At 43.8% G+C, this 25,947-nt stretch overlaps 1 protein-coding gene across 1 annotated transcript in view; it reads left to right on the top strand.

The window, feature by feature from the left end:
• The first annotated feature begins 724 nt into the window (after positions 1-724).
• Positions 725-25,947, top strand: part of LOC115571049 (deleted in malignant brain tumors 1 protein-like) — a 28,848-nt gene continuing 3,625 nt past the window's right edge. Inside the window, 29 exon segments of the mRNA XM_030400074.1 lie at positions 725-773; positions 7,849-8,154; positions 8,245-8,354; positions 8,472-8,547; positions 8,903-9,208; positions 9,299-9,601; positions 12,087-12,392; positions 12,477-12,779; positions 13,143-13,448; positions 13,528-13,830; positions 14,132-14,437; positions 14,522-14,824; positions 16,129-16,434; positions 16,519-16,821; positions 17,158-17,463; positions 19,549-19,851; positions 20,188-20,493; positions 20,573-20,875; positions 21,176-21,481; positions 21,573-21,875; positions 22,212-22,517; positions 22,597-22,899; positions 23,188-23,493; positions 23,578-23,880; positions 24,216-24,521; positions 24,601-24,903; positions 25,204-25,379; positions 25,381-25,510; positions 25,597-25,905. Coding sequence (XP_030255934.1) covers positions 725-773; positions 7,849-8,154; positions 8,245-8,354; positions 8,472-8,547; positions 8,903-9,208; positions 9,299-9,601; positions 12,087-12,392; positions 12,477-12,779; positions 13,143-13,448; positions 13,528-13,830; positions 14,132-14,437; positions 14,522-14,824; positions 16,129-16,434; positions 16,519-16,821; positions 17,158-17,463; positions 19,549-19,851; positions 20,188-20,493; positions 20,573-20,875; positions 21,176-21,481; positions 21,573-21,875; positions 22,212-22,517; positions 22,597-22,899; positions 23,188-23,493; positions 23,578-23,880; positions 24,216-24,521; positions 24,601-24,903; positions 25,204-25,379; positions 25,381-25,510; positions 25,597-25,905 — 7,855 coding nt within the window.

Raw genomic sequence — 25,947 nt, 5'->3', positions numbered from 1 at the left:
TTGGGTGGAGTTTCACCTCATTTATAAAACTCAGAATCACTCAGAATCGGAAAAGTACTCGCCCCGGGTGATCGTGCATGCGTGTCCTCCTCCCAGTGTCACCTATACTGACATTTTTAAAGAGTCTCAGTTTGATTATCAATGAGGGAAAGGAGGAAAAGGCAAAGTTGTGGACTGCAAGGTCAGAGTAGGACTGTGGTTTTAAAAGGGACCAAAAGAAATCATACAAGGTCATTTTAAAAAGGGAATCCAAAACATCAGGCATAATGGTGCTTTCGTGAGGGCTGTGATATTCCAGACCAAACACTCCCCCCAGTAGCCAGAAAGTCCAGAGTGGTCATTATTTGGACCTGTTCTGCTGCAAGGAGGGTTGTTTCATAAACTGGACTACATAAACTACTGTAGGGAAGTTATGCCACATACATAATGTAACTTAAGTTACAGATATGAAATTATACAGAAGTGAAACAGCTTCACACGTTTACCGGAACATACTCTAGTAAATGGCTCAGCAGAGGCTAAAACTGAACGGACAATAGTCTTTAATAAAATTGTCAAAAGAGAACAGGGTGTCAGTCATCATCTCAGGGAGTTTCCTGTTTGTGCACCATGGAGATTGAAAGTCAAACAGGGAACTGCACATTTGATGAGAACCGATCAAGACATAAGATCAACGGTCAGTGAGAAAGAGTGACAGGCTGTTCGGACAACACCCCAACTGGACATGGATCCCGTAGACCGACTGCTGCTGTTTGCGTTGCTCTGGAGCTCAGGTACGACCTCGGCCACTTACACATTGCTGCTTCCTACACATCATGAGTTTGGATTGTCTGATTGACGGGAGAATAAGTGAAATTCATTCAAGACAATATTTTGAATATTAGGAAAATACGATACATTTGTGAAAGTGGGTATAAAATGATGAAAAAGTCTAATCTGGACTAGTCGGGCTGCTGACAATTGACTGCTATAAATCATTTACCTATTAGGATGATATAATATTTTTAAGGATTATTTAGTTATTATTAGTTTTTTGGGGAGGTGCATCCCCCTCTGTTCTAGTTTGATATTTACATTCAGGGAATTTGTCCAAAGCGACTTACAGTAAGTACATTTTCACAAGAGAGAAACCACGACATATCACCGTCACTGGAGAAAAATGAAATATAGAAACAATTGTCAAGCCCTCATCTGAGGATTGTTACTGCTATTTGTCAAAGTGTGTTAGATCCCAAGTTTGCCCCTGTCCAGGAGGTACTGGACCAGCTCTCTGTTATAAAGGGTTAGATCCCTAAACCTACAAAAGGTTGCTCAAAAAGTAGGAATTTAAATAGGGATTTTTTTAAGCTGGTAGTGAGGAGACTCGCCTAGCTTCTCACTGCCAGAGTCCAAACGTCTACCCTGCTTCCTCTGCTTTAGCATCTGACATGAACAGACCTTGAGTCAGATACGGCCACCAGCCACGCCCTCTATGGCAGCTCTCCTCTAAATGATCTGTGCACTTGGTATGGTGCTAGGTTGGATTTTAGGGACTTTTGGTAAACGCTAAGGGACTGTTTCAATCTGGTAAGAACCTTTAAGATATTTTGCACACATAACACCTAACTTTATACTTCCATCAAAGAGACATAAAATCAATGTCCACAACTTTTACTTTAACTATATTATGTAGGTTTTATTGCGTAGACTTTAGCAAGGGCAAAGCATACAGCTCAATACTTATTTCAATTACTATCAGTCATGATCAAAAATTATTTCTAAAATCTAAACATGGTAAATAATGAATCAATTTAAAAGAGCTGAGGTCGCTTAAATGACTTGTATGTAGGTGAGACGAAAAGGGTCAGGTCATTCCATGGCTTGCCGTTCCCTTCCTGCTGAAAGCTCAAGATCTTGAGGTAAATCACAACCCTGTCCGAGGTCTCGAAACTTCCTGCCAGCAGAATGAACAAAAGTATTCCAATGTCCAAAGACCTGAGTGCACACTTCTCCTTTTTCTCTCACACAGTGCTGCCACTTCCTCTTGACTTTCTCCTCCAACCCAACCTTAATATAATGATTTAACATTCTTATACTGTATTTATGGCAAACACAGTCCAGCAGGCAGCGCTTTAATATATTTCAGGATCATTTCAGGACTATGTATAGTGTCCATTTCTTGAATTCTTTCCGGCAGGAGTGTATGAATCTCAACTTTTCTAACAATGTCTCTGTGTGTGTGTGTGTGTGTGAGTCTATCTTGCATCTGGATGTTTGTGTGTGCGTGTGTGTATGTTAATGTGTGTGTGTGTGCGTGTGCTCATACTGGTATCTTTCTCACAGGAGTAAATGGATCTCAACTTTTCTGACAAGTACATAAGCGCTATGATTGAAGTGAACACGAACAATAGGAACATACAAGTGTAAACATTTTATTTTTTATGTTTTTTTTGGGGGGGGGGAGGGAGTCATGCTACACAGGGTCGAGGCGAAGTCTGAACAAATGAATCTTGAGTCTTTTGCGGAGGATGGAGAGTGATTCTGCTGTCCTGACATTGGTCGAGAGTTCCTTCCACACTAAGGTGCCAAAACAGAGAAGAGTCGTGACTTTGCTGAGCTGTTCTACGCTTACACTGTTTTATTGCTGTTTAGTGTTCTTTGTAATGTTTGGATTTCATAATAATAATAATAATAATAATAATACATTTTATTTGTTTGAAGGCGCCTTTCAAGTCACCCAAGGTCACCTTACATAGGATAAAAGCATAAAATCACAGAGTAATATCACCACATAATATCACGGAATATTAAAAACAAACATAGATATAAAAAGGAAAAGAAAGGTGTAGTGCACAGTGACCAGTCAGAGTGAGTACGCCAGTTTGAACAGGTGGATTTTGAGTTTGGATTTGAATGTTGTGATGGAGTCTGACTGTCTTATGTGTGGGGGGAGAGAGTTCCATAGTCTGGGTGCCGAGCAGCTGAAGGCTCGGGCACCCATGGTACTGAGGCGTGGTGTGGGGATGGTTAGCTGTCCAACAACGGTTGAGCTGAGGGTGCGAGAGGGGCTGTATTCGTGGAGGAGGTTGCAGAGGTAGGTGGGGGCTAGATGGTGGAGAGCTTTGTATGTGAGGAGGAGATTTTTGTAGTGGATGCGGTATTGTACAGGGAGCCAGTGAAGATGGATGAGAATAGGGGTGATGTGGTCAGATGATTTGGTGCGGGTGATAATCCGGGCGGCTGAGTTCTGGATGATTTGCAGTCTGTTGATGAGTTTGGTGTGGAGTCCGGTGAGGAGGGCATTGCAGTAATCGATGCGGGAAGTGACAAATGAATGAACCAGGATTTCGGTGCTGGACTGGGACAGTGATGTGCGGAGTCTGGAGATATTTCGGAGGTGGAAGAAGGCAGTCCGGGTGATGTTTTTGATGTGGGGTGCAAATGAGAGGGTGCTGTCCAGAATGACGCCGAGGCTCTTGACTTGTGGGGAGAAGGGTACAGGGAATCTGCCGATGATGATGGGTGGGGCTGGGGTGTGTTGTGATTTAGTGAGGGTGGATTTGGAGCCGATGAGCAGGGCCTCAGTTTTATTGCCATTGAGCTTCAGGAAGTTCCTGCTCATCCAGCTCCGGATGTCTTCGAGGCAGGTGACCCTGACAGCCTATATAGCATATATATCTAAAGTGTGTAAGAAATGTTGTACTTTAATGATTTCATCACATTGACAGAGTTACAGTTGTAATCAAAGACTGGAAGATGACTTTCAGCTGCAACATTATTAATGAAATCTTGGTTAAAATGGGGATATTGCCTTGGAAAAGTAAACACGTTGGCGGGAATGAAAATCTTACTTTTTGCTGAATTGCAATAGTAATAGAAGTAGGTTAATTTTCAATGGGTTCATATCATGTAGCTTCTTACTTATGCACAAAATAAGCATAAAAGCCTTATTCCTGATTCATTATGGCCCGAGCAGAAAAACCTGCGAGGTCCGTATTGTTCTTTGAATGACAACTTTTTCGTCCCAAATGATCGCATATTTCACAGCCTGAACATGCCCCAAAACTCACTAAACTTGGAATATACGTCACACCTGCCGAAAATTTGATAATCTATTGTCGTCATCAATTTCAACCACTAGATGGAGCTAAAATCAAGGAAAGTGCATTTTGCTTTATAACTCCCATATAGTTTACTGCTCATTCAAAAACCTTATATCCACGTGTTCACTGACTTGTGCTGAATCTTGTGATCTAGGCCACGCCCATTTCCGCAAATTCGCAAAATGTCGCAAACGTACTTTTTCCGACTCCTCCCAGGCAATTTCACCGATTTGCACCAAACTTGGCACACAGTATCTGTGGACCCTCCTGACAAAAAGCTATCAAAACTTTTTGAACATTTTGATATTTTAAACAATACTCAAGTTATTTAATAACAACTGTTGTTTTTTATGTTATTGCTGTTTTTTGTTATGCTAAGCAAACCTTTAAGAGTTTGGACAAATTGACTATATTATTCTTTTAACAATTTGACAAAATATAAATATTGCTTTGCAATAGTAATTGTGTCTTATTCTTTCTTATATGATTACACTTTAAAATGTATTCACCTGTGGTACACTGAAAGCATTTCACTTTTATAAGGAAATGAACCAACATTGAGATAACCTTCAAAGTTGTGGGAAAAAAAAATATTTTTAACAAGCATAGATATGCCAATGGACTTCCTGTGGTCAATAAACATAAAATAGACACCACCGCCTCATTTGTACTGCATTTGGTTAAATATTTGTAGCCAAAACCCTTTTTCGGACAGCGGCCATAATTGAATTTAGGGAGTTGGGGGGGTCCTGATATGACCAATCATAAATATTAGTATTCCAATGGGTTTCCTATGATCAAAAGGTTAAATAGACATCAAGTTTGTATTTGTATCTCATGTGGCTCAAAAGCTTTGGCCAAATCCCTTTCAAGTGGTTTTGGATATTGGATTTGGCCGCCATCTTGGTCTCAGGGACCACTGGCTCGGGTGCCCTGGCTAAATCATTTCAGTATGCCCTCAGCTGCATCTGTGCCAAATTTGGTGCTTATAAATGAATTGGCGCAAACAATGGGGTGTAAGGCCCATACTACAGCCAAAACTGCTTTTTTGGACAGTGGCCATATTGGAATTTGAGGAATAAGGGGTCCAGATGCACTGGGTCATACATATTAACATTCCTATGTGTTTCCCATGATCAATTAAGCTAAAAAAAAAAGATATCAAGTTTGTATTTGTTACTCTTGTGGTTCAAAAGTTATAGCCGGAGCCCTTTTCAGGCAGCGGCCATATTGGATGTGGCCGCCATCTTAGCCCCAAGGGTCATTGGCTTCGGCGCCCTAGCTAAATTATTTCAGTATGACCTGAGCTACATCTGTGCCAAATTTGGCGCTTTGAGATGAATTTGCGCGAAAATGTGCTTAAGGCCCCCAACTATATGCCCTCCTGAGGATATCTGACGAAGGACTTACCAATCCGCCACTAGATGGTGCTCTGGTGGCAGTCTAATTTAATATTTAGCACTGTGCCCACATCATAAACGGTTATGTCAATGAAATTCATAGTGATGCTATAGAATGGCCCCTGTAACTCAAACACCAAAAATGACAAGCAGGTGGCCCTATTATCAACACAAAACAGTTTTTGGCAAATAAATCCGTCATAGTATGTTGCACATTTTTAAACCTTACACCTTTGTGTTCCCCTAAATTGAGCTAAATTTGCGATGTAGGCCATGCCCACTTTCGTGGTAAATTTCCATTCGCAAAATTGCTAAAAATGAAAAACTTACTTTTTCCAACTCCTCCTAGGCAATTTAACTGATTTGCATCAAACTTTGCATGTAGCATCTGTGGACCATCCCGGCAACAAGTTCTTAAAAGAATTGTGATAGTCCAAACAATAATCAAGTTATTAAATGACAACTTCCAGTAGATTTTGGTCAAAACAGGCAGTGTAGCATATCTTGACCAAATACTGTCCCATTACCACAACACTTTGGCCTATTGTGTTCCATGGCCTGCTGAGGGTTTCTGCAAAATTCTGTGCAAATCGGCCAATAGGTGGCGCTTTTATTGCTAAAGGACGAAAGAACAGCTTAACTTTCTTCACTTTTGATTAGACATTCAGGCTTTCTCCACCAGAGGGCAGTGCTGCCTTGCTAATGGATACAAACCTCTGTTCAAGAGTCTGTAGGGTCACACAGTGATAGTCCTCTCATTATTTGTTCTTAACATAGATTGCAGGGAGTTCATCTGACTTCAGCGTACATTATTTAATACCAGCAGGAGCAGGCCACCAAATTATAAAGGAACAACTTCCTCAACGGAAGGTGTTGCACGAACAAGACCCGACAACGGCATGCCCCAACGCGTGTGGAGTGCGAGGGCCCGTTCATTGCTGATCCTGAGGCTAGAAAGAGGATTTAATCTTCTCAGCCTCCACACTGGTATCAACACGTTGCCGTTTCCACATCTGTCTAGGAAGCAGTTTATCTTTTTGCATTTATGACGATAAAACAAGCAATTTGGGGGCATTTTGTCACTTATTGCAAGACATGTACAACCCAGTTGCAAGAATAAATGTTAGCTAACTGAGCTTCTGCAAACACACAGATAAATTAAAACTAAATGTTTGATGTTGCAACTTCATATTTATTTTTTGTTTTTATGCTGTTAGGGTTTTTGCAAAAAAAAAACCCACTTGGTTAGGTTCAGGAAAACAATGAACGTTTGGCTTGAAATACCTGTTTTAGGCACCACAATCACAGACTGGAGATGGTCAGACTTATTGTGAAAAAGATCTGGTTTTGTTGCCAAAAAATGGCTGACAATATCCCCAGGTCTCCTTAATATCCAGTGGTGTGACTCAAACTGTTTGGAAGCCTTGTTGGCTTGTAATAATGCCAAATCCATGACACTAGACCTGTGGATGTGAAAGGTGGCTAATAAGCTTAAGCTTACATTTTACATGCAACCATCATCGAACATAAACATTGGAAGCCCGTTTTAGCTTTCTATGTTTCCTCATTGTGCAGTTCAACCCATGGTGCCAAGAAAGAACTCAGAACATTGGACACTATCCTTTAACAGAGTAATGTTAGGAGGTAATCTCTTCCTCGAGTTCCTGCATTTGAAGAGATTGAAGACAAAATCCACAGTCCTGTCATGTAACCACCACTACCGATCTAATTGGTCCCTTTATTTGAAATGATTTTGTTTCTGTTTTAAGGATTCTCTCCAGGTCTCCTGACAGAAGAAACCGGTGCTGCCCAAGGTAAACTGATACATACAAAGGCCTAAATGAAGAATACAACAAGAGATTATTATATCATATTATACTAACAACTCTTACCCGTGCTTAGAGATTGATGATATCCAGTTGGATGGAGGATCCAGCCGCTGTTCTGGTGAACTACAGGTGAAGAGCCAGGGTGTTTGGACAAAAGTAGATGACCATGACTGGAACCTCAAGTTAGCAGATGCAGTTTGTAGATATCTGGACTGTGGTTCTGTGGTTGAGGGTCTCTCAAGCAAGATCCCATTGTTATCTCCATGGAGAATAGCGCCTTTCTGTCTAAATTCTGGAACCGAACTGAAGAAATGTTTCATAAAAGGGTCCATAACTTTTGGTGTCAGTCTGGGGATCACCTGTTCAGGTAATGCCATCAAAAACCATAACACAAAAACACTAATCACAAACGAGCAAAACAGTGTAGCAGATTTTTCCTCGACAACTGAAGTAGCTGGAGACTTTGTTTCAAAACAGAAAAAACATCCTTAACATATATAATGTTCTCTTATTCGTTCTCACTCTTTTCCCTGAAAGACTCTGTCAGGCTGGTGAATGGGACTAACCTGTGTTCAGGCAGACTGGAGGTGAAGTCCAACCAGAGATGGTCCTCAGTGTGTGAAGATGACTTTGACCAGCAGGATGCAGAGGTGGTCTGTAGGGAGCTCGGCTGTGGGGCTCCTTCAGTCCTCCAGGGGGCGCTCTATGGAGAAGTGGAGGCTCCAATGTGGACCAAAGAGTTCCAGTGTGGAGGCCATGAGTCCGCTCTCCTGGACTGTAGAACCTCAGGCTCAGATAGAAACACCTGCTCACCTGGCAAAGCTGTTAGACTCACCTGCTCAGGTAGGAAAGGAGCTGCAGCTTGAATTTGATTGGAGTTTCAATTAAATGTGACTTCTTTTTTCACCCCATCTTTTACTCTTGTCTGCTCAGAGCCCAATATTGTCCGGTTGGTGCGAGGATCCAGTCGCTGTGCTGGTGAAGTTGAGGTGAAACAACAAGGCATGTGGAGAAAAGTGGATGATGCAATGCATCAGTGGAATGTAAAGACAGCAGATGCAGTGTGCAGACAACTGGACTGTGGCTCTGCTGTTTCAACAGGGTGGATACGCAGTTTTACATCCGTACCTGTCTGGATGATAAGTTCAACTTGTCTTCAGTCCGGGTCTGCAGTTAGTGATTGTGCATCTATAACATTGGATTCTGCCAACTACCACCTGGAGGTCAAGTGTTCAGGTAACACCAGCAAACACATCAGCTGTGATGGTTGTCTTGTTGTTCACATTTCTTCATTCGGCAGATCCAAGCCACACTAGATCAAGTAGCAGTCATCAAGGCTAAGTGCTTAGTTTTATGTTCCAGCTCACAATAGTGTCACATTGTTGCTGTTATATTCAGGAAGGCATACATGCATAGAGAAGGAAGAGGCAGTAAAGAATCATAGAGTATAGATTATATAGTTATCCAGCCATCAAGGAAGAAAACGGCAGAAAAGTTTCATACAATTACCTACTGATTGTAGAGAATGAGAAGGTTCCTGAACCTGAATACTGATGTAGAAATCCTTCTGTCTGTTGCTGTCTTTCTTCAGACTCCATCAGGCTGGTGAATGGAAACAGTCTGTGTTCAGGCAGACTGGAGGTGAAGTCTAACCAGAGGTGGTCCTCAGTGTGTGAAGATGACTTTGACCAGCAGGATGCAGAGGTGGTCTGTAGGGAGCTCGGCTGTGGGGCTCCTTCAGTCCTCCAGGGGGCGCTCTATGGAGAAGTGGAGGCTCCAATGTGGACCAAAGAGTTCCAGTGTGGAGGCCATGAGTCTGCTCTCCTGGACTGTAGAACCTCAGGCTCAGATAGAAACACCTGCTCACCTGGCAAAGCTGTTGGACTCACCTGCTCAGGCAAGAAAGGGGCTCCAGCTTGAATTTGATTGGAGTTTCTATTAAATGTGACTTCTTTTGTCACCCCATCTTTTACTCTTGTTTGGTCAGAGCCCGATATTGTCCGGTTGGTGGCAGGATCCAGTCGCTGTGCTGGTGAACTGGAGGTGAAACAACATGGCGTATGGAGAAAAGTGGACCAAGAAAAGAGTCAGTGGAATCTAAAGACAGCAGATGCAACGTGCAGACAACTGGACTGTGGTTCTGCTGTTTCAACAGGACCGATACAGAGTTTAACATATGTACCTGTCTGGAGGATAAATTCAACTTGTCTTCAGTCCGGGTCTGCAGTTAGTGATTGTGCATCTACAACAACTGATCATACCAAATACCAACTTGAGGTCAAGTGTTCAGGTAACACTAGCAAACACATCAGCTGTGATGGTTGTCTTGTTGTTTAGAGTTTTTTATTCCACAGATCAAAGCCACACTAGATCAAGCAGCAGTCATCAAGGATTAGTGCTTAGTTGTATATTTCATCATTTCATCTGACACACTGTTGCAGGTATATGCAGGAAGACATAAGTACACAGTAAACTACACTGAACAAAAATATAAATGCAACACTTTTGTTTTTGCTCCCATGTTTCATGAGCTGAACTCAAAAATCTACAACTTTTACTATATACACAAAAGATACATTTATCTCAAATATTGTTCACAAATCTGTCTAAATCTGTGTTAGTGAGCACTTCTTCTTTGCCGAGATAATCCTTACCACCTCACAGGTGTGGCATATCAAAATGCTGATTAGACAGCATGAATATTGCATAGGTGTGCCTTCGGCTGGCCACAATAAAAGGCCACTCTGAAATGCACGGTTATGCTTTATTGTCACCCATTGACCATGGATTGGGATGCTCTGGAAACAACACGTACATGATACGTTTACGGCAGCGTGTTCCAGTTCCTGCCAATATCCAGCAATTTCACACAACCATTGAAGAGAAGTGGACCAACATTCCACAGGCCACAATCAACGACCTGATCAACTCTATGTGAAGGAGATTTGAGGCAAATGGTGGTCACACCAGATACTCACTGGTTTTCTGACCCCCAAAGACCCCCTCAATAAAGCAAAACTGCACATTTCAGAGTGGCCTTTTTTTATGACTGTTGTAAATTAAGGTTGCCTCTTGTCTGATCCTGTACTTAAGGGATAACATTTTAGAGTTCGGGAGAGAACGCTTTTGCCTTCCTTTTGCCTACCCCAGCGGCCAAGTGGCAGCTTTTGGGAAAGGAGGAATATTACACCTCCCTTTTAGAAAGACAAGGCGGCACATTGCTGCCTTTACCTTGCAGCAAATGTGCCCCCTTTTCTATCTAAAAGGGGCTTTTGTTACCTTTTTTTGCGCGGTTTGCTGCTTTCATTGTCTCTCTTGTCTCTAACTTTGTTAGCGGTCTCCAGCTGTGCTTCTTTTGCGAATTCACTTGTAAGTTAATTATTATCTTGTTGTATTGTATAGCCTGGTTGGCACCATGGGCAAACAAAAACAGGAGTTGCCCACCTTCGTAAAACAGCAAGCGGAGCTGTTCGACACAAAGGTGCTGAAGTGATGCGACTGTGTACCAGGGAAAGCGGAGGAGATTGTCTCGTAGTTTGGGAATTCTGGCCCTTCTAGTGTTAATATGGTATCTTACTGTAGTCTATAGTGCCCAAGAATCCCTTTTCTATCAACAGCCAGTTTGAAAAGCAGGCGTATGTAGTGTAAAAAAAAGACGATTTATGTCATTCAAGTGCTGGCACTATGTTTAGTCTACTAGCTGCTAGCACTATACTGTTGCCACGATGCTTCATCAACCTGACTAGAGACTAGGCTATTGCTTATTTTGTGCCACATTGACTTACTGATAGACTTTCTAACTTGGCATAAGACAGAGCTTCACAGTGACATTTCCTATCTTTCATATCCTGCTGCTGGACAACAAGTTAACTCTTTGCAATTGAATAGCTAGTGCTAGCTCCTCGCGCCCTAGCTTATCATGCTATGCATGATTACAAGCCTATTCTGCGAACTTAAACGTAAGAAGAGGCATTGATAAAATCATCTTGTGGTTAACTGCCGTTTAATAGACATCTGACAGATTATGTTAAAGTCCTAAAATGGAGCATTACCTGGACATTAGTGTTACAACACTGTGCTCCCAATTTCGTATGATTCAGCTGCACTGCAGGTTATCTGCCCTGCCTCTAGGAACCACGTTGTTTGGTGCTCTTGGGCTGCATTTTTTGTTTTGTAAAACAGGAGGCGCCCACCCACCAATCAGAGACAAAAGATGCATGCAGGGAGGTTGTTCTTGATTTTACTGGAACATTAGAGCCTGTTACCATGTTCCCCATCTCCAAACAAAACAGGTTTGTGAAAAAAAGGATAAACAACTTGAGGACTAAAGGATAGGATGGGCTGAGGCAAGTTTGACAAGTTTGAGCACATCCAAAAAAGGGCTAGCCTCGCCATTCATTTCAACCAATAATATTATGCCATCCACCCATCAGTCAATCCTCAACTTTAAACAGTGAGCGACTGGCATGGAAAAATTGCAGCTCATGCTATTAGCTACAATAAAGAGAAATCAATATCCTCGACACGTTCCTCCCTACCTGGCAGTTGGTACATGTAACATGTAAATATGAGGAAGTAAATAACATTCATATGGACAAATGTGCATAGGTGAGAATCTAACCTTGTCGGAGGAAGAAAAGTTTGGACTATGATTTCCAGCCTTGCTGTGCCAGTGGGACTAGTTGTTTTTCACCTGCTGATTGTAGAGAAAGAGACGGCTCGTGATCCTGAATGCAGGAGTAAAAATTTATCTGTCTGTTGCTGTCTTTCTTCAGACTCTGTCAGGCTGGTGAATGGAAACAGTCTGTGTTCAGGCAGACTGGAGGTGAAGTCTAACCAGAGGTGGTCCTCAGTGTGTGAAGATGACTTTGACCAGCAGGATGCAGAGGTGGTCTGTAGGGAGCTCGGCTGTGGGGCTCCTTCAGTCCTCCAGGGGGCGCTCTATGGAGAAGTGGAGGCTCCAATGTGGACCAAAGAGTTCCAGTGTGGAGGCCATGAGTCTGCTCTCCTGGACTGTAGAACCTCAGGCTCAGATAGAAACACCTGCTCACCTGGCAAAGCTGTTGGACTCACCTGCTCAGGTAGGAGAGGAGCTCAGGCTTTGATCTTATTCGAGTTTCTATTAAATGTGACTTCTTTTTCATCTTTTACTCTTGTCCGCTCAGAGCCCGATATTGTCCGGTTGGTGGGAGGATCCAGTCCCTGTGCTGGTGAACTGGAGGTGAAACAACATGGCGTGTGGAGAAAAGTGGATAATGCAGTGGTTCAGTGGAATGTAAAGACAGCAGATGCAGTGTGCAGACAACTGGACTGTGGCTCTGCTGTTTCAACAGGGAAGATACAGAGTTTAACATCCGTACCTGTCTGGAGGATAAATTCAACTTGTCTTCAGTCCGGGTCTGCAGTTAGTGATTGTGTATCTTCAACAACTGATTCTGCCAAATACCACCTGGAGGTCAAGTGTTCAGGTAACACCAGCAAACACATCAGCTGTGATGGTTGTCTTGTTGGTTACATTTCTTCACTCGGCAGATCCAAGCCACATGACATCAAGGAGCAGTCATTAAGAATAAGTGCTTAGTTTTATGTTCCAGCTCACAATAGTGTCACATTGTTGCTGGTATATGCAGGAAGGCATACATGCATAGGGAAGGAAGAGGCACTAATGAATTATAGCGTATAGATTATATAGTTATTCAGCCATCAAGAAAGAAAACAGCAGAAAAGTTTCATACAATCACCTGCTGATTGAAGAGAATGAGAATGTTCCTGAACCTGAATACAGAGTAGTAGAAGTAGACACTCTTCTGTCTGTTGTCGTCTTTCTTCAGACTCTGTCAGGCTGGTGAATGGAAACAGTCTGTGTTCAGGCAGACTGGAGGTGAAGTCTAACCAGAGGTGGTCCTCAGTGTGTGAAGATGACTTTGACCAGCAGGATGCAGAGGTGGTCTGTAGGGAGCTCGGCTGTGGGGCTCCTTCAGTCCTCCAGGGGGCGCTCTATGGAGAATGGGAGGCTCCAATGTGGACCAAAGAGTTCCAGTGTGGAGGCCATGAGTCTGCTCTCCTGGACTGTAGAACCTCAGGCTCAGATAGAAACACCTGCTCATCTGGTGAAGCTGTTGGACTCACCTGCTCAGGTAGGAGATGAGCATCAACTTTGATTCTACAGCAAGTTACGACATTTATTTAACCCATTACTCTCTTGTAACTCTTCAGAGCCCAGTGACATCCGATTAGTTGGAGGATCCAGCTCCTGTGTGGGCAGACTTGAGATGAAACACAAAGGAAAATGGAAACTAGTGTCTCACCCGTTACTTTCTGTGTGGGGCCTTATGTCTATAGCGGTTGTATGTAGACAGCTGGACTGTGGCTCTGCTCTTGCAACAGAAACAATACATGTGGACAACACAGATACATGGACGATCATACCATACTGTGGCCAGTCTGAGTCTGCCATCAGGGAATGTACATCAACATGGCCTTTTTCTTCCGAAGCTATTCTGAAAATTACCTGCTCAGGTAAAAACCAACAAAGGCAACAACTTTAACAGTAATCCTTAAAAAAACCTAGTAGCCGCCTGGGGAACATATTTTGGCACCGTATATGTATGTTCATCACGAAATATTAAAGTTAGAATAAACACTGTTAGAATAAACAACAGCATTTTAAATGAGTTCCTTTTTTAACTGATGGATTAAGAACCAAAACTGGACTCACCAAAATGACAAAATCACTGTCATCTTGCTCACTTATATTGTCCATCCTGCCATCTTTGACAAACAACAACATTTTATTCTTTCTCTCTCTTTTCCCTGAAAGACTCTGTCAGGCTGGTAAACGGGACCAACCTGTGTTCAGGCAGACTGGAGGTGAAGTCTAACCAGAGGTGGTCCTCAGTGTGTGAAGATGACTTTGACCAGCAGGATGCAGAGGTGGTCTGTAGGGAGCTGGGCTGTGGGGCTCCTTCAGTCCTCCAGGGGGCGCTCTATGGAGAAGTGGAGGCTCCAATGTGGACCAAAGAGTTCCAGTGTGGAGGCCATGAGTCTGCTCTCCTGGACTGTAGAACCTCAGGCTCAGATAGAAACACCTGCTCACCTGGTGAAGCTGTTGGACTCACCTGCTCAGGTAGGAGAGGAGCTGCAGCTTTGATGTTATTTGACTTTCTATCAAATGTGACGTCTTTTTCATCTTTTACTCTTGTCTGCTCAGAGCCTGATATTGTCCGGTTGGTGGGAGGATCCAGTCGCTGTGCTGGTGAAGTTGAGGTGAAACAACATGGCGTATGGAGAAAAGTGATTGAAGAAAAGAGTCAGTGGAATCTGAAGACAGCAGATGCAGTGTGCAGACAACTGGACTGTGACTCTGCTGTTTCAACAGGGCCAATACAGAGTTTACCACCTGTGCCTGTCTGGACGATAAGTTCAACGTGTCTTCAGTCCGGGTCTGCAGTTAGTGATTGTGTAACCTCAACAACTGATTCTTCCAAATACCACCTGGAGGTCAAGTGTTCAGGTAACACCAGCAAACACATCAGCTGTGATGGTTGTCTTGTTGTTTACATTTCTTCATTTAGCAGATTCGAGCCACATTGGATCAAGTAGCAGTCATCAAGGATAAGTGCTTAGTTTTATATTCCAGTTGACATACTGTTGCTGTATATGCAGGAAGACATAAGTACATAGTAAACCAGAATGGCAACTCAGAGCGCATACCTCCGTCAAGAATACATCCAAAAAATGTAATTGTTTTTATTTTTGTATCAAAATTGAGTCATGTCTTGTTTGTGTAAAACAAAATGTTTCCATTAGCTTGAACAAACCGATTTCAACCAATAGTATTATGCCATCCACCCATCAGTCAATCCTTAACTTTGAGCAGTGAGCGAGTGGCATAGAGGTAAGAGTCCATACCAGAAAAATGCTGCTGTACTGGGCTCCAACTGAACGTGACCGTGTGTTGGACCAAACGGTTTCGGTGATAGCACAGAGGTGGCTTACAATGTTTAGGTGCTGCTTGGTCATTTAGTCATGCAGCTAATGTTAGCGGTCCTATTTGCTTAGGACCCAGGTTACCAGGAGCTAAACCTGGCAAGAAAGCTACGTTGGCACTATATTCCCTGTGGTCCAGTTGTCTGCAGTCATCTTCAGATGCTGTGTTATAGTAACAACTTTATTAACCCAGAAGGACATTCTTGTGCCAGGGATCGTTACAAAAATGTGAAGTATGATAGAAAAAATAGAAACAAAGGGGAGGTCTTGCTCAGGCCGTGTTTGTCGAGCCCTCTCTTCACTTAATCGGCCACGTTTACTGGCAGCTCCTGGTTCAGCAGAGTTTGCTACGGTGTCATGTCGCTGCATGGAAGGAGGTGCAATTCACATTCTGTGCTCATGCTATCAGTTGCAATAAAAGGAAATCAATATCCTCGACCCTCCCTACCTGACAGTTTTTACAGGAAACATGTAAGTATGAGGAAGTAAATAACACTCATGGACTTAAAAATCACTTGATCTGTCCTTTAATCTGCATCATAAGTTAATGGGGTCTATTATGGGCCAAGACCCATCCTCCATTCAAGTTTTGAGAAATCTGTTGCCTAGTTTTTGCCTAATCCTGCTGACAAACCAATCAACCAACAAATGTGCACGGGTGAGAATCTAAACTCCTTGATGGAGGAAGAAAAGTTTGGACTATGATTTCCAGCCTTGCTGTGCCAGTGGGACTAGTTGTTTTTCAACTGCTAATTGTAGAGAAAGAGACGGCTCATGAACATGAGTACAGGAGTAAAAATTGATTTGTCTGTTGCTGTCTTTCTTCAGACTCCATCAGGCTGGTGAATGGAAACAGTCTGTGTTCAGGCAGACTGGAGGTGAAGTCTAACCAGAGGTGGTCCTCAGTGTGTGAAGATGACTTTGACCAGCAGGATGCAGAGGTGGTCTGTAGGGAGCTCGGCTGTGGGGCTCCTTCAGTCCTCCAGGGGGCGCTCTATGGAGAAGTGGAGGCTCCAATGTGGACCAAAGAGTTCCAGTGTGGAGGCCATGAGTCTGCTCTCCTGGACTGTAGAACCTCAGGCTCAGATAGAAACACCTGCTCACCTGGCAAAGCTGTTGGACTCACCTGCTCAGGTAGGAAAGGAGCTGCAGCTTTGATCTTATACGAGTTTCTATTAAATGTGACTTCTTTTTCATCTTTTACTGTTGTCTGCTCAGAGTCTGATTTTGTCCGGTTGGTGGGAGGATCCAGTCGCTGTGCTGGTGAACTGGAGGTGAAACAACAAGGTGTGTGGAGAAAAGTGATTGAAGAAAAGAGTCAGTGGAATCTAAAGAGGGCAGATGCAGTGTGCAGACAACTGGACTGTGGCTCTGCTGTTTCAACCGGGTGGATACAGAGTTCAAGATCCATACCTGTCTGGTGGATAAATTCAACTTGTCTTCAGTCGGGGTCTGCAGTTAGTGATTGTGTATCTACAACAAAAGATACTAACAACTTTCACCTGGAGGTCAAGTGTTCAGGTAACACCAGCAAACACATCAGCTGTGATGGTTGTCTTGTTGTTTACATTTTTTCATTCCACAGATCGAAGCCTCACTACATCAAGAAACCGTCATCAAGGATAAGTGCTTAGTTGTATATTCCAGCTCACCTTAGTGTCACATTGTTGCTGATATATGCAGGAAGGCATACATGCATAGGGAAGGAAGAGGCAGTATTGAATCGTAGAAGTTATTCAGCTATCAATGGAGAAAACAGCAGAAAGTTTTCAAACTATCACCTGTTGTTTGTAGAGAATGTTCCTGAACCTGAATACAGAAGCAACACTCTTTCTGTCTGTTGTCGTCTTTCTTCAGACTCTGTCAGGCTGGTGAATGGAAACAGTCTGTGTTCAGGCAGACTGGAGGTGAAGTCTAACCAGAGGTGGTCCTCAGTGTGTGAAGATGACTTTGACCAGCAGGATGCAGAGGTGGTCTGTAGGGAGCTGGGCTGTGGGGCTCCTTCAGTCCTCCAGGGGGCGCTCTATGGAGAAGTGGAGGCTCCAATGTGGACCAAAGAGTTCCAGTGTGGAGGCCGTGAGTCTGCTCTCCTGGACTGTAGAACCTCAGGCTCAGATAGAAACACCTGCTCACCTGGCAAAGCTGTTGGACTCACCTGCTCAGGTAGGAGAGGAGCTGCAGCTTTGATCTTATTCGACTTTCTATCAAATGTGACTTCTTTTTCATGTTTTACTCTTGTCTGCTCAGAGGCCAATTTTGTCAGGTTGGTGGGAAGATCCAGTCGCTGTGCTGGTGAACTGGAGGTGAAACAACGAGGCGTATGGAGAAAAGTGATTGAGGAAAAGAGTCAGTGGAATCTAAAGACAGCAGATGCAGTGTGCAGACAACTGGACTGTGACTCTGCTGTTTCAACAGGGCTGATACAGAGTTTAACATCCGTACTTGTCTGGGGGATAAATTCAACTTGTCTTCAGTCCGGGTCTGCAGTTAGTGATTGTGTATCTTCAACAACTGATTCTTCCGAATACCACCTGGAGGTCAAGTGTTCAGGTAACACCAGCAAACACATCAGCTGTGATGGTTGTCTTGTTGTTTATATTTCTTCATTTAGCAGATCTGAGCCACATTGGATCAAGTAGCAGTCATCAAGGATAAGTGCTTAGTTTTATATTCCAGTTGACATACTGTTGCAGGTATATGCAGGAAGACCTAAGTACATAGTAAACCAGAATGGCAACTCAGAGCGCATACCTCCGTCAAGAAATACATCTAAAAAATTGAATTGTTTTTATTCTTGTATCAAAATTGACTCATGTCTTGTTCGTGTAAAACAAAAAGTTGACATAATCTTGAACCAACTGATTTCAACCAGTAATATTATGCCATCCACCCATCAGTCAATCCTTAACTTTGAGCAGTGAGCGAGTGGCATAGAGCTAAGATTTCATATCAGAAAAATGCTGCTGTACTGGGCTCCAACTAAACGTGACCGGTGTTTTGGACTAAATGGATTCGACGACAGCACAGAGGTGGCTTACAATGTTTAGCTACTGCTTGGTTATTTAGTCATGCAGCTAATGTTAGCGGTCCGATTTGCTTAGGACCCAGGTTACCAAGAGCTAAACCTGGCAAGAAAGCTATGTTGGCACTATATTCCCTGTGGTCCAGTTGTCTGCAGTCATCTTCAGATGCTGTGTTATAGTAACAACTTTATTAACCCAGAAGGACATTCTTGTGCCAGGGATGGTTACAAAAATGTAAAGTACAATTGAAAAAACAGAAACAAAGGGGAGGTCTCGCTCAGGCCGTGTTTGTCGAGCCCTCTCTTCACTTGATCAGCCATGTTCACCAGGAGCTCCTGGTTCAACAGAGTTTGCTACGGTGTCATGTTGCTGCATGGAAGGAGGTGCAATTTATATTCCGTGCTCATGCTATCAGTTGCAATAAAAGGAAATCAATATCCTCGACCCTCCCTACCTGACAGTTTTTACAGGAAACATGTAAGTATGAGGAAGTAAATAACACTCATGGACTTAAAAATCACTTGATCCGTCCTTTAATCTGCATCATAAGTTAATGGGGTCTATTATGGGCCAAGACCCATCATCCATTCAAGTTTTGAGAAATCTGTTGCTTAGTTTTTGTCTAATCCTGTTGACAAACCAATCGACCAACAAATGTGCACGGGTGAGAATCTAACCTCCTTGTTGGAAGAAGAAAAGTTTGGACTATGATTTCCAGCCTTGCTGTGCCAGTGGGACTAGTTGTTTTTCACCTGCTGATTGTAGAGAAAGAGACGGCTCAATAACCTGAATGCAGGAGTAAAAATTGATTTGTCTGTTGCTGTCTTTCTTCAGACTCTGTCAGGCTGGTGAATGGAAACAGTCTGTGTTCAGGCAGACTGGAGGTGAAGTCTAACCAGAGGTGGTCCTCAGTGTGTGAAGATGACTTTGACCAGCAGGATGCAGAGGTGGTCTGTAGGGAGCTCGGCTGTGGGGCTCCTTCAGTCCTCCAGGGGGCGCTCTATGGAGAAGTGGAGGCTCCAATGTGGACCAAAGAGTTCCAGTGTGGAGGCCAGTGAGTCTGCTCTCCTGGACTGTAGAACCTCAGGCTCAGATAGAAACACCTGCTCACCTGGTGAAGCTGTTGAACTCACCTGCTCAGGTAGGAAAGGAGCTGCAGCTTTGATCTTATTCGAGTTTCTATTAAATGTGACTTCTTTTTCATATTTTCCTCTTGTCTGCTCAGAGTCTGATTTTGTCCGGTTGGTGGGAGGATCCAGTCGCTGTGCTGGTGAACTGGAGGTGAAACAACAAGGTGTGTGGAGAAAAGCTAGACATGATTTGGGTCAGTGGAATGTAAAGACAGCAGATTCAGTGTGCAGACAACTGGACTGTGGCTCTGCTGTTTCAACGGGGCAGATACAGAGTTTAACATCTGTACCTGTCTGGAGGATAAATTCAACTTGTCTTCAGTCCGGGTCTGCAGTTAGTGATTGTGTATCTACAACAACTGATTCTGCCAAATACCACCTGGAGGTCAAGTGTTCAGGTAACACCAGCAAACACATCAGCTGTGATGGTTGTCTTGTTGATTACATTTTTTCATTCCACAGATCGAAGCCTCACTACATCAAGTAGCAGTCATCAAGGATAAGTGATTAGTTTTATATTCCAGCTCACCAGAGTGACACATTGTTGCTGATACATGCAGGAAGGCATACATGCATAGGGAAGGAAGAGGCAGTATTGAATTGTAGAAGTTATTCAGCTATCAATGGAGAAAACAGCAGAAAAGTTTCATACTATCACCTGCTGATTGTAGAGAATGTTCCTGAACCTGTATACAGAGGTAGAAATCCTTCTGTCTGTTGCTGTCTTTCTTCAGACTCTGTCAGGCTGGTGAATGGAAACAGTCTGTGTTCAGGCAGACTGGAGGTGAAGTCTAACCAGAGGTGGTCCTCAGTGTGTGAAGATGACTTTGACCAGCAGGATGCAGAGGTGGTCTGTAGGGAGCTCGGCTGTGGGGCTCCTTCAGTCCTCCAGGGGGCGCTCTATGGAGAAGTGGAGGCTCCAATGTGGACCAAAGAGTTCCAGTGTGGAGGCCATGAGTCTGCTCTCCTGGACTGTAGAAGTTCAGGCTCAGATAGAAACACCTGCTCACCTGGCAAAGCTGTTGAACTCACCTGCTCAGGTAGGAAAGGAGCTGCAGCTTTGATTCTACAGCAAGTTACGTCATTTATTTAACCTATTACTCTCTTGTATCTCTTCAGAGCCCAATGATATCCAGTTGGTTGGAGGATCCAGCTCGTGTGTGGGTGGACTTGAGATGAAATACAAAGGAAACTGGAAACCAGTGGCACGCCCATTTGTTCCTATGTGGGACATGATGTCTGCAGCGGTTGTATGTAGACAGCTGGACTGTGGTTCTGCTCTTTCAACAGAAACATTACATGTGGAGAAAACAGATACATGGATGATCATACCATCCTGTGGTCAGTCTGAATCTGCCATCAGGGAATGTGCATCAGCATTGCCTTTACCTACTCACGAGACTATGAAAATTACCTGCTCAGGTAAAAACCAACAAAGGCAATAACTTTAACAGTAATCATTAAAAAAAAAGTAGACACCTGGGGAACATACTTTGGCACCTTATATGTATGTTTGTTACAACATATTTAAGTTAGATTAACACTGTTAGAATGAATAACAGCATTATAAATTAGTTCCTTTTTTTTAACTGATGGATTAAGAACCAAAACTGGACTCATCAAAATGACAAAATCACTGTCATCTTGCTCACTTATATTGTCCATCCTGCCATCTTTGACATACAATATCATGTTAGTCGTTCTCTCTCTTTTCCCTGAAAGACTCTGTCAGGTTGGTGAATGGAAACAGTCTGTGTTCAGGCAGACTGGAGGTGAAGTCTAACCAGAGGTGGTCCTCAGTGTGTGAAGATGACTTTGACCAGCAGGATGCAGAGGTGGTCTGTAGGGAGCTCGGCTGTGGGGCTCCTTCAGTCCTCCAGGGGGCGCTCTATGGAGAGGTGGAGGCTCCAATGTGGACCAAAGAGTTCCAGTGTGGAGGCCATGAGTCTGCTCTCCTGGACTGTAGAACCTCAGGCTCAGATAGAAACACCTGCTCACCTGGCAAAGCTGTTGGACTCACCTGCTCAGGTAGGAAAGGAGCATCAGCTTTGATCTTATTCGACTTTCTATTAAAATGTGACTTCTTTTTTCACCCCATCTTTTACTCTTGTCTGCTCAGAGGCCAATTTTGTCCGGTTGGTGGCAGGATCCAGTTACTGTGCTGGCGAACTGGAGGTGAAACAAGGAGGTGTATGGAGAAAAGTGATTGAGGAAAAGAGACAGTGGAATCTAAAGACAGCAGATGCAGTGTGCAGACAACTGGACTGTGGCTCTGCTGTTTCAACAGAAAAGATACAGAGTTTAACATCCATACCTGTCTGGAAGATTAGATCAACTTGTCTTCAGTCCGGGTCTGCAGTTAGTGATTGTGTATCTACAACAACTGATAGTAACAACTTTCACCTGGAGGTCAAGTGTTCAGGTAACACCAGCAAACACATCAGCTGTGATGGTTGTCTTGTTGTTTACATTTTTTCATTCCACAGATCGAAGCCTCACTACATCAAGTAGCAGTCATCAAGGATAAGTGCTTAGTTGTATATTCCAGCTCACCATAGTGACACATTGTTGCTGATATATGCAGGAAGGCATACATGCATAGGGAAGGAAGAGGCAGCATTCCATTGTAGAAGTTATTCAGCTATCAATGAAGAAAACAGCAGAAAAGTTTCATACTATCACCTGCTGATTGTGGAGAATGTTCCTGAACCTGAATACAGAAGCAACACTCTTTCTGTCTGTTGCTGTCTTTCTTCAGACTCTGTCAGGCTGGTGAATGGAAACAGTCTGTGTTCAGGCAGACTGGAGGTGAAGTCTAACCAGAGGTGGTCCTCAGTGTGTGAAGATGACTTTGACCTGCAGGATGCAGAGGTGGTCTGTAGGGAGCTCGGCTGTGGGGCTCCTTCAGTCCTCCAGGGGGCGCTCTATGGAGAAGTGGAGGCTCCAATGTGGACCAAAGAGTTCCAGTGTGGAGGCCATGAGTCTGCTCTCCTGGACTGTAGAACCTCAGGCTCAGATAGAAACACCTGCTCACCTGGTGAAGCTGTTGGACTCACCTGCTCAGGTAGGAGATGAGCTCAGGCTTTGATTCTATAGGAAGTTACGTCATCTATTTAACCAATTATTCTCTTGTATCTCTTCAGAGCCGAGTGACATCCGGTTAGTTGGAGGATCCAGCTCCTGTGTAGGCAGATTTGAGATGAAACATAAAGGAAAATGGAAACCAGTGTCTCTCTCATTATTTTCTATGTGGGACATGATGTCTGCAGCGGTTGTATGTAGACAGCTGGACTGTGGTTCTGCACTTTCAATAGAAACAATACATGTGGACAACACAGATGTATGGGAAATTGCAACTTCCTGTGGCCAGTCTGAGTCTGCCATCAGGGAATGTGTCTCAATATCGACTTTTTCTACCCAAGATATTCTGAAAATTACCTGCTCAGGTAAAAACCAACTAAGGCAACAACTTTAACAGTAATCCTTAGAAAAAAGAAGTAGCCACCTGGGGAATATATTTTGGCACCTTATATGTATGTTCATCACAATACATTAAGTTATATTACACACTGTTAGAATGAATAACAGCATTTTAAATGAGTCCTTTCTTTTAACTGATGCATCAAGAACTCACCAAAATGACAAAATCACTGACATCTTGCTCGCTTATATTGTCCAAACTGCCATCTTTGACAAACAATAACTTCTTGTTAATTTTCTCTCAACCCCGATAGACTCAATCAGGCTGGTGAAGGGAAACAGTCTGTGTTCAGGCAGACTGGAGGTGAAGTCTAACCAGAGGTGGTCCTCAGTGTGTGGAGATGACTTTGACCAGCAGGATGCAGAGGTGGTCTGTAGGGAGCTCGGCTGTGGGGCTCCTTCAGTCCTCCAGGGGGCGCTCTATGGAGAAGTGGAGGCTCCAATGTGGACCAAAGAGTTCCAGTGTGGAGGCCATGAGTCTGCTCTCCTGGACTGTAGAACCTCAGGCTCAGATAGAAACACCTGCTCACCTGGTGAAGCTGTTGGACTCACCTGCTCAGGTAGGAAAGGAGCTGCAGCTTTGATCTTATTCGACTTTCTATTAAATGTGACTTCTTTTTCATCTTTTCCTCTTGTCTGCTCAGAGGCCAATTTTGTCCGGTTGGTGGGAGGATCCAGTCGCTGTGCTGGTGAACTGGAGGTGAAACAACAAGGTGTGTGGAGAAAAGCTAGACATCATGTGGGTCAGTGGAATCTAAAGACAGCAGATGCACTGTGCAGACAACAGGACTGTGGCTCTGCTGTTTCAACCGGGTGGATACAGAGTTCAAGATCCGTACCTGTCTGGAGGATAAATTCTACTTGTCTTCAGTCCGGGTCTGCAGTTAGTGATTGTGTATCTACAACAACTGATACTGACAGCTTTCACCTGGAGGTCAAGTGTTCAGGTAACACCAGCAAACACATCAGCTGTGATGGTTGTCTTGTTGTTTAAATTTTTTCATTCCACAGATCGAAGCCTCACTACATCAAGTAGCAGTCATCAAGGATAAGTGATTAGTTTTTTATTCTAGCCCACCTTAGTGACACATCGTTGCTGATATATGCAGGAAGACATACATGCATAGGAAGGAAGAGGCAGCATTGAATTGTAGAAGTTATTCAGCCATCAATGGAGAAAACAGCAGAAAAGTTTCATACTATCACCTGCTGATTGTAGAGAATGTTCCTGAACCTGAATACAGAAGCCACACTCTTTCTGTCTGTTGCTGTCTTTCTTCAGACTCTGTCAGGCTGCTGAATGGAAACAGTCTGTGTTCAGGCAGACTGGAGGTGAAGTCTAACCAGAGGTGGTCCTCAGTGTGTGAAGATGACTTTGACCAGCAGGATGCAGAGGTGGTCTGTAGGGAGCTCGGCTGTGGGGCTCCTTCAGTCCTCCAGGGGGCGCTCTATGGAGAGGTGGAGGATCCAATGTGGACCAAAGAGTTCCAGTGTGGAGGCCATGAGTCTGCTCTCCTGGACTGTAGAACCTCAGGCTCAGATAGAAACACCTGCTCACCTGGCAAAGCTGTTGGACTCACCTGCTCAGGTAGGAGAGGAGCTGCAGCTTTGATTCTACAGCAAGTTACGTCATTTATTTAACCAATTATTCTCTTGTAACTCTTCAGAGCCCAGTGACATCCGGTTAGTTGGAGGATCCAGCTCCTGTGTGGGCAGACTTGAGATGAAACATAAAGGAAAATGGAAACCAGTGTCTCTCTCATTATTTTCTATGTGGGACATGATGTCTGCAGCGGTTGTATGTAGACAGCTGGACTGTGGTTCTGCACTTTCAATAGAAACAATACATGTGGACAAAACAGATGCATGGGAAGTCACAACTTCCTGTGGCCAGTCTGAGTCTGCCATCAGGGAATGTGTCTCAAAATCGTCTTTTTCTGACCAAGATATTCTGAAAATGACCTGCTCAGGTAAAAACCAACAAAGGCAACAACTTTAACAGTAATCCTTACAAAAAAAGAAGTAGCCACCTGGGGAACATATTTTGGCACCTTATATGTATGTTCATCACAATACATCAAGTTACATTCAACACTGTTAGAATGAATAACAGCATTTTAAATGAGTTCTTTTTTTTAACTGATGTATCAAGGACCAAAACTGGACTCACCAAAATGACAAAATCACTGTCGTCTTGCTCACTTATATTGTCCACTCTGCCATCCTAGACCAACAACAACATCTTGTTAATTTTCTCTCTTCCCTGATAGACTCTGTCAGGCTGGTGAATGGAAAGAGTCTGTGTTCAGGCAGACTGGAGGTGAAGTCTAACCAGAGGTGGTCCTCAGTGTGTGAAGATGACTTTGACCAGCAGGATGCAGAGGTGGTCTGTAGGGAGCTCGGCTGTGGGGCTCCTTCAGTCCTCCAGGGGGCGCTCTATGGAGAAGGTGGAGGCTCCAATGTGGACCAAAGAGTTCCAGTGTGGAGGCCATGAGTCTGCTCTCCTGGACTGTAGAACCTCAGGCTCAGATAGAAACACCTGCTCACCTGGCAAAGCTGTTGGACTCACCTGCTCAGGTAGGACATCTTCATGTTTGATTTTACTTGATCTAATCAAAATGTCTTTAATTCTTTTCATTAATTTGTCTCCTGTCTCTGTCCAGAGCCTGATAATGTCAGGTTGTCAGGGGGAACCAGTCACTGCGATGGCACGTTAGAGATGAAACACCAGGGAGAGTGGAGACCAGTGAATAGCATCGTCTCTGGATGGGACCAGAAGTTAGCATCTGTTGCGTGTAGACAATTCGACTGTGGTTCTGTTGTTTCAACAAAAATACGAAACCATTCAGATAAACCCTCCTGGTGGATCAGCAAGACCTGTGTTCAGTCTGATTCTATACCCCTGCTGCGGGAGTGTTTAGCAACAGCTGGTGGATTCAACCCGCACATCAGTCTGGAGGTGATCTGCTCAGGTAACCTTGAACAGGGACTTTCAGTGAATTTTATATTCTCAA

This window comes from Sparus aurata, chromosome 2 (assembly GCF_900880675.1).
Source record: "Sparus aurata chromosome 2, fSpaAur1.1, whole genome shotgun sequence".
Lineage (NCBI taxonomy): Eukaryota > Metazoa > Chordata > Actinopteri > Spariformes > Sparidae > Sparus > Sparus aurata.
Note: the sequence above shows the minus strand (reverse complement) of the source record. Positions and strands in the feature narration are given on the sequence as shown.